This window comes from Archocentrus centrarchus, chromosome 4 (assembly GCF_007364275.1).
Source record: "Archocentrus centrarchus isolate MPI-CPG fArcCen1 chromosome 4, fArcCen1, whole genome shotgun sequence".
Classification (NCBI taxonomy): Eukaryota; Metazoa; Chordata; class Actinopteri; order Cichliformes; family Cichlidae; genus Archocentrus; species Archocentrus centrarchus.
In genome coordinates this window covers 11363185-11375440 of record NC_044349.1, presented here as the reverse complement: position 1 = coordinate 11375440, position 12256 = coordinate 11363185, and the positions used below count along the sequence as shown (strand labels likewise).

Genomic DNA, 12256 nt, shown 5'->3' with positions numbered 1-12256 from the left:
TGCTAGACTAAGCTTACGCCACTTAAACAACCTGAATATCGATATCCCAACCAATAAAATAATAGACGAGGTAGAAATCCTCTCACTCTCGCTTGACATTGTTCACCAAGGGTAACTTCACTCCACTGCTTATCTTGTGTATTCAGTGGTTGTCATCTGTGTTTTAACTTTACTGTGTTGATAACACAAAGGAAACATGCTTTCAGCATTTCCATTCTGCAAATGGAGCTGTACAAAGAGTGGAAGAACATACAGTTGGAAATTTAGAAAAGCTGCAAACTGGAGCTCCAAAAGGTCACCAGTGATCTTTCGAGTTCTTCCAAGTTAAATATTCCTCCATGGGGGTTGAAGTGCTGCCTTGGGACAAATAAGACATAAACACTGGCATCAATCAATCAACCAGACGGCCACAAGAGAGACATAAGAACATTTTTCACGTGTTGTTTTTATGAGAAAATTGGGCCTTAAGTGTTGGTGTATGAAGGTCAGTTCAGGTTAGAACTTCTTTGTATCAGGAGACTTATTGACAATTTGATGCTGGGAACGATTGTGATTATCTTTTGAGCTCTGAGCCACGTAATCAATCGTTGAAATTGGTGCACATAGTGCTATATTTCAAACAGTAATGTAGACTCCTGTGAGCTCTGATTTCAGGCTTTAGAAATAGAATTTTTAGGGATTCAAAGTCGGACAATCACAGGTCTTTCACAGAGAAAGACGTTCAGCTCGGGATGTCCTGTAAGCCACAGTGGCGGAAAGAGCTTTCATCTTGGGCAGTCGACACTGACTTAGGGAGCGCCACTGCTCTTTTGTGGGAGGGGCTTAAAATAGAGTGGGGAGAGCTGCGGGAGGTGGTCTCTCTGTTTTCAAAATTTAATTGACTAATTTCTTTATTAACTGTTCATTGCACAGTTGTAAGCATGCATCCAATCTATACACTGTAAATCGCTCTTGGGGATCTAATCATGTGGTATTGCTGAGTGTTTGTTGACTATGTCAGTTTTCCTGTTTGGCACTGCAATAACACCTTCTTACATGAGTCACATTAGTGCAAAATCTTTCTCATGAGATGTGACTCAAAGTGAGGTTTAAGTGTTCTCAAATGAGGCCCAGGTCCTGCTCTACTCCACTACTTCCATTGGTACTGCACCCGACAGCTTGTGACAGATTTAGATTTTGTTGCATACAAATTGTTTGATGAGCGTATTAAATAAAATGCCCTTAAAACATGCACATCAACATCAAAAAGCTACAGGTGCAAGGCTGAAATTAAGCAGACAACAAAAAGAAGAAAAAAATCAACAGCTCACACACTGCAGAGCTTCGGTTAACTGCCACACGGAAAATGTGACGTTTCCAGCTCACCTGCTCTTTGTACGATGAGGTTTGCTCAAAACATCACAATTTTTTAATAGTTATCCACTTTTTTGACTGAATAATATGTGTACCTCTAGTTTAAAAACATATTTTTTTTTTTTTTTTAAAGATGTGTCCTAGAACTTGATTTTTGCTCAAACTGAAAGTATTTGGGGGCTTTGGAAACACAATCTTTTTCAGTTTCCTTTGTACTGTAATTATCAAAGTTAATGTGAAGCTTATAAGCAGATTTAGTCGAGTTGGGTCACCTGTCCCAGCTCAACAATTATTCTTCTCTGCACATGATCACAACACAAAAAGAAGTGGACTGCACACTTTAAAAAAAAAAAAAAAAAAAATTCTGATCTCTGTCACTGTTATCTAGCTTTTTCATTACTTCTGCAGTATGGATCTCAATCCTTACAGTTTATGTAAACAATAAACTGGAGCAAAGCAATACTGACTTTTATTTTTTAAAAATAATTTTAAAAAAGTTAATTAGATTCAAACACAATAAGATTAATCAGTAATGCTGCCTGTCTCACAATGGGCAGAGAATCTTGATATCACAAACTCACCAATGGATGCCAGGAATTCAATTATGTCCACATCATCTGAGATGGAGAATAGCTTTCCAGTTAAAATATTTTATGAGGTTATATGTAAATTATTATCGCTCATGCCTATATCTCTCTGCGAGCTTGTGATGCACCATTTCATGGCTTTGAATGCCTCTAACTGAGCAGACGCATGTGTTTAATCTGTTTAATTTCCTCACGTTTGCATTCAATCAGTCTCATCTATCTAATTATTGTGATATTTTCATTCTTATCTTCATATTTACATGTAATAGCAAAATTTAGGGGTTAAACTGTAAGCTGCTCTTTGTTTACCAGTTACACAGAGTTTGTGCCCTTTGAGGTTTTTATTGTCTCGTTTACTTCCTGTTTTTCTTAATACTGTCATATCTGCTTGAAAAAATGGTAACCATATAAACTTCCTCACGCTGCAACAACCTGCTGGTGCACTCTTGCAGAGATTTTTGCTCAGATGTCACGTGTTTTCATTTTTGGTCTGGACCCAGATGGCTATTATTTGCCTTTTTTTTTTTTTTTTTTCAACTTACTTTCCCTGGGGCTGGAAAAAAAAAATCAGAACTCCTCCCCATTCAGTCCCAAATTCTTTACAGATATGCACAAGAATAAAAAGCCTGTTTCGATGCCTTTTATTCACTCAGTCACTTACCATTTCAGATTTTCTTATGATAAACAGAAGAAGGGGTGCTTAGGAGAAGAGATGCGAGAATATAGGTAGTCCAATAAATACATTTCAGTTAATATTATTCTTGGCTTGTTTGAGTTTTTAGTGTAACCAGCACACCTCCTGCAGGTGGGTGTTTACTATACAGAAGGAGAAGTGATGTTGAAACTACTGATTTAAAGAAGCTGACCACAAACTGCAGGGGAAATTGCAAGAAAGTAAATGTCAACACGTGGAGTTTTTCTTTGGAAAAGGGGAGGATACACCACAGCCATAAACAAATGAAAAACTCTGGGTGACCCTACAGTCCCTAGAATCTCAAGGTCCTCCTTCTCAGTGGGTGTTGTAAGGACGTCAGCCTCCTCCTTCCTCCTTCCTTCGTGTTCTTCTTTCCATGAATTTAGCAGCCTCATTCTCACTAATTGTCATCAGGGAATGAATGCAGTGCACTCCAGTGTGTCACTCTGCCCTTTCTTGTCTGGTCAAGTCTATTCATGATCTGTGTGTATGTATGTGTTCTTGATATAATTATGTGGGAGTGTGATCTGTTTGTAGGATATCGACATGTCAAAGAATTCCTCTTTCTTCCTTCACCACCATTAAAATTAGATCAAGGTCAGGCTGTTTGACAAGGAAAATGAAAGTTAATCAGAGAGAGAAGAAGCTGAAATTACAGGAAAGCCAAAAGCAAAGATGTTAGTTGTGTCTGAGTCTTTTGTTGCTCTGAACCTTAAAGCCAGCTCTGCAATGAAACAGTGAAGAATTAACCTTTTAACTCTGTTTATCTGTTTTCAGTTTTGATGTGGAGAATGGCCCCTCTTCTAGCTGCAGCCCCCTGGACCCTCAGGCCTCCCCGGGCTCTGGTCTGGTCCTCCACACCAACTTCCCAGGTCACAACCAGCGCAGAGAGTCCTTCCTCTATCGCTCAGACAGCGACTATGAACTGTCCCCCAAGTCCATGTCACGAAACTCCTCAATCGCCTCTGAACTGTAAGTAGAAACATGTTAAACTTAGTTCAGGAGGTATTTTTTTTCCAGTAGGATCAGGTATTTCATTAAAACATACTCAAGTCAAGTGAACTTTAATCCTGCAGCTTAATGTCGCAGGTTGTTAGAAGCAGTCGGCCCTCGTCTTTGTTCATGCGCTCAATATTTTCCATATCTGGCCTCTACCAGAAACACTGCTCCTCTCGTTTCTAAAATAGTTCTCGCTAGACTGACTGCTTTGCATGTGTCACACTGCGTGTCACAAAGTGGAGGAGTCAGCACAGCACAATCATCACTTTGTAATTACATGTGAGGAAATTTATTTTGTAATCTTTACTTCCAGTAAATGAAGATGTTTTAATATGTTTTACTTAAATTATATTTTAAATTTACTCAGCTATTGTATAATACATCATGCATGTGATTATTTGATTTAGTGTTGCCTTCCTGTCAGCTCAAAGCAATCTCACCATTTCCTTTTTGCCCAGAGAGCTGGAGACTTTCTTTATCAGACTGTAAACCCTAGAGATGTTTGTGCAGGAAAATCCCATCTTAAATACTCTGACCAGCCTCTCCCACACCAACATGCCTAAATGCAGTGAGTTGCTGGCATGCAATTGGCTGATCAGATATTAGCATTAACGTGCAGTTGAAAAATTGTGCTCAACGAAGTGGCCTGTGAGTGTACGTCATAAGTGGTGATGACCACTACATGTATGGATTTAATTAATGTAAAAATATTTAAAACATTTCCTGAAAATAATGCAGTTAAAATATTTAAAACATAAACAATTTTTAAAAAGCACAGTTCAGTGAAGTAGCTTCCATTGTTGTGCTTTATATGAAGACTTTACATGTGTCATAAGTTGTTATTTATTTGTTTTTTTATTGTATTTGGCTAAGATTCATTAAAAACAGCTAAATCCTGTAAATCAGACAATTGTATGATCATATAACTAAAGCATAAATCTGAAGTGATATTTTTCTAAAATTAGAAGGGCACTCAGTGGAGCGCATACCTCACCCACCCCAAATTTTCTATGTGCCGATACTACCAAAATGTAATCAATTATTCCTTATGCCACCCCCAACAACTCTAGAAATTTTCATCGAAATCTGATCAGAATTTTCTGAGTTATCCTGCTAACAGACATACAGACCGAAAACATAACCTCCCTCCACTTATTGGTGGGTGAGGTAATTAATAGATTTTACTCATATTTACTCTTAAAGTACATCTCTGGATATATAGCAGGCCTCCAGCAGGCTGTGCTGCTACTTTGCCCCTAAGTGAAGAGAATCTTGTGGTGAATGTTTTATTTTATCTCCACAGTGGAGTGAAGTGCAGACTTTCAGCTTTAATTCAAAGGGTTTAACAAAACTTTTAATTAACTGTTTAGGAATCATTTTTATACACAGTCCCAAATTTTAAAAGGCTCAAAAGTAATCGGTCAGTGGACTCACTGACATAATTTTTAATATCATTATTATTTTTAATACTTGCATGAAAATCCTTTGCAGTCGATGACTGCCTGAAGTCTAGAATCCATGGACATCATCAAATGCTGTGTTTCCTCCCTCAAGATACTCTGCCAGGCCTTCACTGCAGCCACCTTTAGTTGCTGCTTGTTTGTGGGTCTCTCTGTCTTTGCTTTTGTCTTCAGTAACTGTAAAGCATGCCCAAATGTGTTGAGATCGGGTGATTTGGCTATTGAAGAATATTCCATTTGTTTGCCCTGAGAAATTCTTGGGTTGCTTTTGAAAGATGCTTCGCGTCATTATCCACCTGCACCATGAAGCTCTGTCTGATCAGTTTGACAGCTTTTGGCTGAATCTGAGCAGAGAGGACAGCCCTGCACACCCCACAGTTCATCCTGCTGCTTCTATCAGCAGTCACATCATCACTAAAAATGAGTGGCCCAGTTCCACTGGCAGCCATACATACCCAAGCTATAATGCGACCTCCAGATAACGTGGAATACTTCAGATCAAGAGTTGTTTCTCTCCTTCATGCTTTTCTAATGCTGCCTAGTGCATTCCTTCTTTATAAGAATGGACCAAATAGATCATTTGGACACTCCTGGATTGTTTCCTTTCTCTCTAATACTGTAGGTTTATTTTGGTGTCTCAGCCTTATGATGACCTCCTTTACTTGTATCAGCTTCACATTTGACCTCATGTTAAGAATCTAACTATCCCAGTGTATCTCTTTCTGTCTTTCTGCTAAAGGTAGCGCCGTTGAGAAACGGTTGCATGACCTCAGACATCTGTCCCCCCCCCCCCCCTGTCTGTGTTATGTTTTTGTTTTGGATGGATGTTCTGTTAACTGCAATTTCCCCATTTGTGGGACTAATAAAGGCATTCTTGATCTTGATCTTGATCTTGAATTCCAGTAAAGAGCTGCCAAAAGAGAGTTTTCAAAGGAAAAGGTCTCATCTGGCAATGAAACTGTTGTCTGATTATTGTCTGCTGAGCCTCTGAAAATGGCTCAAAATATGTAAAAAAAGAAAGAAAAATGGCTGTAATTCCTAAACAGTTAATGCCATATTTTTGCTCAACCTCTTGTATTGAATGTCTGCACTTATTCTCCATGGTGCTGGTTTATAGAGGAAACATTACAAAAGCTGTGCCATTATCCAAACACAGATGGACCTAACTATATAAGGAGCTCGTCACTGACCACTGTATGACAGTAATTTGGAACCCACAGAAGAGTAATTTTCTTGCCTCAGCTTAGCTTACAAAAATAGGTTAATCCAAGGTCTCTTTGACCCATGACCACTTTCTCCCACGGTACTTTCCTTCTCTTTTATTAAGTTATAGCAAGAAGGCTGCTTGAATTATGATAATCATTTCTTATTGCTGTAACCTAACAGTTTTCTGTTTTTCCTGATATGTGGTGTGTCTTGTATCCAAGCATGTTTCTGACAGTGGTTCTGTTTCTTGTTTGTTTAGACATGGCGATGACCTGATCGTAACGCCTTTTGCTCAGGTAAATATCTCATTGTCTGTTTGTACAGGCATTTAGGAAGCTCATTCTTTAATGAAAACTATTTTGATTAGATCCTTTAATGAATGCTGGGGTTACCAGCGTGGATTTAAGTGTATGTAAAGCCCTCATCCACAATGCAGAGTTCAAATGTGCATGCAGTGTAAAAATGCTCAGTTTTAACAGGAGTGAGTCATTCCTCCTGTTTTAAATGCAAATAAATAAGTAAAGTACAAAGAATGTTACTGATTGTCTCTCCCTCGACTTGTTTAGGTTCTTGCAAGCCTTCGAAGTGTAAGGAATAACTTCACTGTACTGACCAATGTCCAGTGTGCCTCCAGCAAGTGAGTATTTATAAATTAAGACCAAAAATAAGAGATTCTTATCTGGCTGTTCCTTTAAAGTATCCAAACTAAGCTTTTTAAATTGTGAATTGCCAAACTGTGACACTTCATGCATACAGCTCAAAAGAGGCGCCGCTGTAAATCAAGCTGCCTTTGTAAATCTACTTAAAAATTCTCAGAGTTCATATTTTTGTGAGTGTATATCATTTTACAAGCTTTTCCACAATAATGTTCGATTTTAGGAAGCAAAGAATTTAATCAGAATGTGCTCTCAGTCTGCAGTTCCATCAGTTTGTCACAAGGGGGCAGCATTGACTTTTAATGTTACTGAGGTGCATCAATGCTGTTTTCACTGCTCACAGTTCAACAGCTAAACCGGACCTGCAAAGATCCTACTACATGCCTCAGACAGACAGAGATTAACACTAGCAGCTATGATCTAAAAATGTGTGAGTTGTGTGAGTGTAAAAATGTCAGAAGTTAACTCAACAGGATGCTACAGCCAAAATAATCTCTTTTTTTTTGTTTGTTTGTTTCTAGTAAAAAAAAAGAAAGAAAAAAGAATAGCAATAGTTTGCTGTTGTGCACGGCATGGTTAAAATGCTCTATAAGAAAATTCCTCAAACAGTAAAACACTCCCCCAGCTACAAATGCATGAAATGACTCATTTTCATGCATTTATTGTGTACCACTTCAGTGGCCACTGCAGCATATATGTGTTTTGCATGCAGTGACACAGGAGACTAGTTTTTTTGTCCCTCTTTCAAAGACTACCTTTTTTCTATAGTTTTATAGAAGCAGCACTGTTTAAAGCTACAGCAGCATACTAAGCATCGTCTCTCCCAGTGGAGACTGCAGATTTAGATGCACTAGAAATATGTATGTAGGCCACCATTCTTTCTGTTCTTCCCCATAAAGGCTTATGTGTGAGTATGTGTTTCTAAAGACACTAAGAGCATTCTGCTCCACCACAGGCTGAATTAACACTCAGTTTTCTGTATTGACTACCTGAAGCCTGTCTGACCTACATTTAGCTCTGTTACCTCCACACGGGAAAGAGCAGAGACGGAGAAACACACACACAGTGCACAGATGTGGTTTATTCATGTATACTGAATTAATTCCACACAAATGATAGAGCTCAGTATTAAAGTACTGATTAGTAGGGGCTGGTTAGTATAAAAACTAAGCATCATCTTTTACAGAAACTAAATTTTTTTTTTACAAAAGCCTGTTCTTGTTCTGGGACAGTGGGATCATTTTACGGCATAAAACAAAAATGCTCACAATTGTTTAATAAAGTGTAAAGCACTTTACTGAAGTATCACATGCAGAATAGCCGAAATAAAGTACCAGTCAAAGGTTTGGACACACTCACCCATTCAAGTGTGACCATGTCTATAAAAGCCAAAGTTTTAGCAGTTTTGCTGCTCTGAAGCATTTAGGTGTATTTTAACACAATGCCACAGTCTTCTCAGGAGTGACCGTCCTGGCACATTCAGCCCACAGTCAGGTTGTGCAATGCTCCTAGAAATTGCAAAAAACCCAAGAGCTACATCTGAGACTCTACAGGCCTCAGTTACTATGTTAAATGTTAAAGTTCAAGAGAGTATAACTAGACAAAGACTGAACAAGTATGGCTTGTTTGGAAGGGTTGCCTGGAGAAAGTGTGTTGCCTCTAAAAAAGAACTTGGCAGCAGGCTTAGGTTTGCAAAGTTGCATCTGAATACTGAATAAACCACAAAACTTCTGGAACAATGTCCTCTGGACAGACAAGTCCAAAGTGGAGATGTTTGGCTGTAATACAAAGCACCACATTGGAACAAAACTAAACACAGGATATCAGCATCATATCAACTGTCGAGCGGGTGGAGGGTTTGTTTTGCAGTCACAGGACCTGGGCACCTCGCAGTTACTCAGTCGACCATGAACTCCTTTGCATACAAAAGTATTCTGGAGTCAAATGTGAGGCCGTCTGTCTGAGAGCTAAAACTTGGCCAAAATTGGGTCACACAGCAGGGCAATGATCCCGAGCACAGCAGCAAATCTACAACAGAATGGCTGAAAAAGAAAAAAAATCAAAGTCCAGAATAAACCCAATTGAAATGGTACGGTGGGAACTTAAGAGAGCTGCCCAGAAATGAATGCCCACAAACCTCAATGAACTGAAGTGACGGCTGCAAAGAAGTGTGGGCCAAAACTCCTCCACAACAATGTGAGAGACTGATGAAGTTATTGGTGCTAATGGTGGTTCTACAAGCTACTGAATCACGAGGTGCTTAGTCTTTCCACAGGACTGCATAGTCCTATGAAAACTCTCTTTATTGCGTGACTATGTGAAACTGTAGGCAGCTCTGTTAAAAACCTTTTATTAAAATATTCCTATCATTTCTACCAAAACATGAAGCACCAGTAGTGCAATCAAAGCACCTTAAAAAAGCCCTGCTTTTGTCCTTCCAGGCGATCTCCTGCAGCAACAACACAGCCTCCAGTCACCAGAGTTTGTCTCCCAGGTAAAAAACTCAGAGAAATGTCCAGCTACATGTCTGACTTGTGTGAAGCCGTGTGAAAAACTCTTCTTTTTACTAATCTCGTTCACATCTGGCTCACGCATTCTACCTCTGTTTCTCCTTGTTTTCATCAGCGTCTCCTCCCTCCCTTCCTCGCTCTATCTTTTGTCTTGTCCTTGTCTCGTGAATTTGCCTACGTGACCACTTAGTTTTGTTTTTTTTTTCACCATCTGTCTCCAGCTCCAACACTGTAGCCCAGACTATTTTGTCATCAAGCTCATTAACCTTGTTCAATCACAATTAAACTGGCAGTTCAGACAAATGCTCACTTGCACACAGTTTGTCCTACTAAAGCAGCTCACTTAATGAAAACAGCAAACCTCCCTTTTCATCTTCATCACGTTTGATTTTAATCACCTGTGTGACTTTCTGAGCTGAGTGTGTGGGCATGTGGATGTCTAGGCCAGTAAGAGGCGGTGTGTGAGTATGTGTATGGTAACAGCTAACTCTATGAGCATACATAATGTTTCTGTGTATATGTGTGTGTGTATGTTTCCAAAGCGAATATTGCTTGTGTACATGTTTAAGCCTTTGTGTAATGCTAAGATTTGTTTCTGTCCACTTGCTTCACAGAGGCACGTGTAGTAATTGCAGTTATGTGCTCACACTTTATGCATTTTAATGTGTCTTTTAAAAGCATTTTTACATATTGGACTTGTTCGCGTGTCTCCATCAAGTGTAGTTTTGCGGCTGCTGTGTCACAGCAAGCAGCTAACCAAGAGAGGAACTGGAAGAATGATGTTTAGGGTAACGAAAAGATCAATGACAGGCTTTTCCCACGTGAAGACTAAATGTTCATGAGAGCTTTGTGCTACTAAGTTCATCTTTAAATATTATTTTTTAAGATGCATTGATAAAAATGACATTCCCTTCTTTCAATAAAACAGTGAACCACAAGACCTCACATGTGTAGGCAGATGTTCCCACACTGTCTAGATAGAGCATTAAAAACAGTCCCCAGCAAATGTGTTGTTGTGTAAAGGAAGACCAAGATGAGCAACAATGAAACTGAAAATGGTGAGTGCAGTTAACCATCATATAACCAAGATGTTTTACATGAAACCAATTCAGGCCAGATAAGGCATCAAGGTTAACCTAGTGAAAACGAAGCCTAAGACAGTTTGGCAGAACTTAGCTGTTTTCTTTAGTCCCCTTTGACTGGGGTATGAATCATAAAGAGTCCTTTGAGAGGAATCAGACGGCCTCTAATGTTTGTTTAGATGTTGTTGTTTTTGCATCCAAAGAAGGCATAATTGACCAAATTCTTGCTGAATTACTCCTTACTGGTCCAGTTGTGTTATTACTTAGATATATGACTTCATGCCGTTGAAAGGGAAGTCACACATTATGCTGTTTATACAACGTCTGTGTGTGTGTGTGTGTGTGTGTGTGTGTGTGTGTGTGTGTGTGTGTGTGTGTGTGTGTGTGTGTGTGTGTGTGTGTGTGTGTGTGCGCGCAGTATGCATAAGTAGCAGTTAACTCAATGTCGCGCGCTAGCGAATATTTCAGCGTGCAATGGTATTCAAATTGTGCTTAGTACAATGTTGCAATGTATGTGGACTGAAAAGGTGTCTCACACTGTAGCATATAATCATCACAAGTATTGTGAGTAATGTTGGTATGTGTGTTTATGAGTGTGTGCCTGTGTGTGTGTGTGTGTGCTGTGGGGGAGGTGTTCCTGTGGCTCTGATTGACGTCAGCAGGCCTGTATGTGGCTTCTGTTGACTTCCTGTCAAAGCAGATGGACTGAGTTTTCACTTCCTTCTTCAGAACCGCAGTGCATCAGGTGCTCTGTGTGTGTGTGTGTGTGTGTGTGTGTGTGTGTGTGTGTGTGTGTGTGAGAGAGAGAGAGAGAGAGAGAGAGTTAAAAAAATATAATGCGTGTGTGTGTCTCATAAGCAGGCTCCATAACGTGCATTGTGACCTTTCTTTGTATGGGTGTCACTAAATTACTGGTGCGTATTATGTTCAAGTTTAGTTCTTTGCAAGTCAATAAGTTTAAAAATGACTGAAGGCGGCTGACAGTTGAATACATACATATATATGTATAACCACAAACATTCATTTACGTTTATGGCCTAGATGCATTTCTTTTTGCTGTTCTCCACAAATTACAAAAACGGTTGAAAACCTTCCAGAAACTAACAGTAATTGTCTGCTACAGCTTTATATACAATATCTTATGCTCGAAAACACATGTAAGTGCATTACCATCTGAATTATATGTTCTGTCACACAATCCACTGTAGTGTAGTAGAAAAATAGCACATTCCCATGAGCATTCTTAGTGATGTCTTCTCAGACAGAGAACTACTAAAATAAACTGCTGAAAAAAAGGTATCATTCTCAATCTTTTTGCAGCTTGGATTATTTAATATGGGCTTTGATTTCATCTTAATTTTGAGATTTTCCATTTGTTTTGTTTGTTCTTTTTTTTCTTTTAAGTTAAGTTTCTTTGACTGCACAACACAGGCCTCACTTATTTAAATTGTTGTACTCGAAACAAATACTTTCTCAGTTGATTTAGAATAAATAAAATGTAATAATTTTTCCCTCTCAAAATTAACATTAGTCCACGGATCTCAGGACAGGCAACAAACTTTGAGCAGGGGGGATTTTGTTTTTTGTTTTTTTTGTTTTTTTAAATTCAGTTTTTCACTGCTATGTCCACAAACTTTAAATGTGCATTTAAAGAGTATCCAAAAAGGCAATTCTGTATCATTTTAACGATGCACAGGGCCACCTGAACA

At 39.0% G+C, this 12256-nt stretch overlaps 1 protein-coding gene across 2 annotated transcripts in view; it reads left to right on the top strand.

Moving 5' to 3' along the window:
• Nucleotides 1-12256, top strand: part of pde4ba (phosphodiesterase 4B, cAMP-specific a) — a 133046-nt gene that overhangs the window by 70989 nt on the left and 49801 nt on the right. For both annotated transcript variants that reach the window (XM_030726626.1, XM_030726628.1), the window contains exons 2-5: nucleotides 3412-3606; nucleotides 6559-6595; nucleotides 6866-6936; nucleotides 9397-9449. In XM_030726626.1, coding sequence (XP_030582486.1) covers nucleotides 3412-3606; nucleotides 6559-6595; nucleotides 6866-6936; nucleotides 9397-9449 — 356 coding nt within the window. The remainder of the gene's footprint in view (nucleotides 1-3411; nucleotides 3607-6558; nucleotides 6596-6865; nucleotides 6937-9396; nucleotides 9450-12256) is intronic.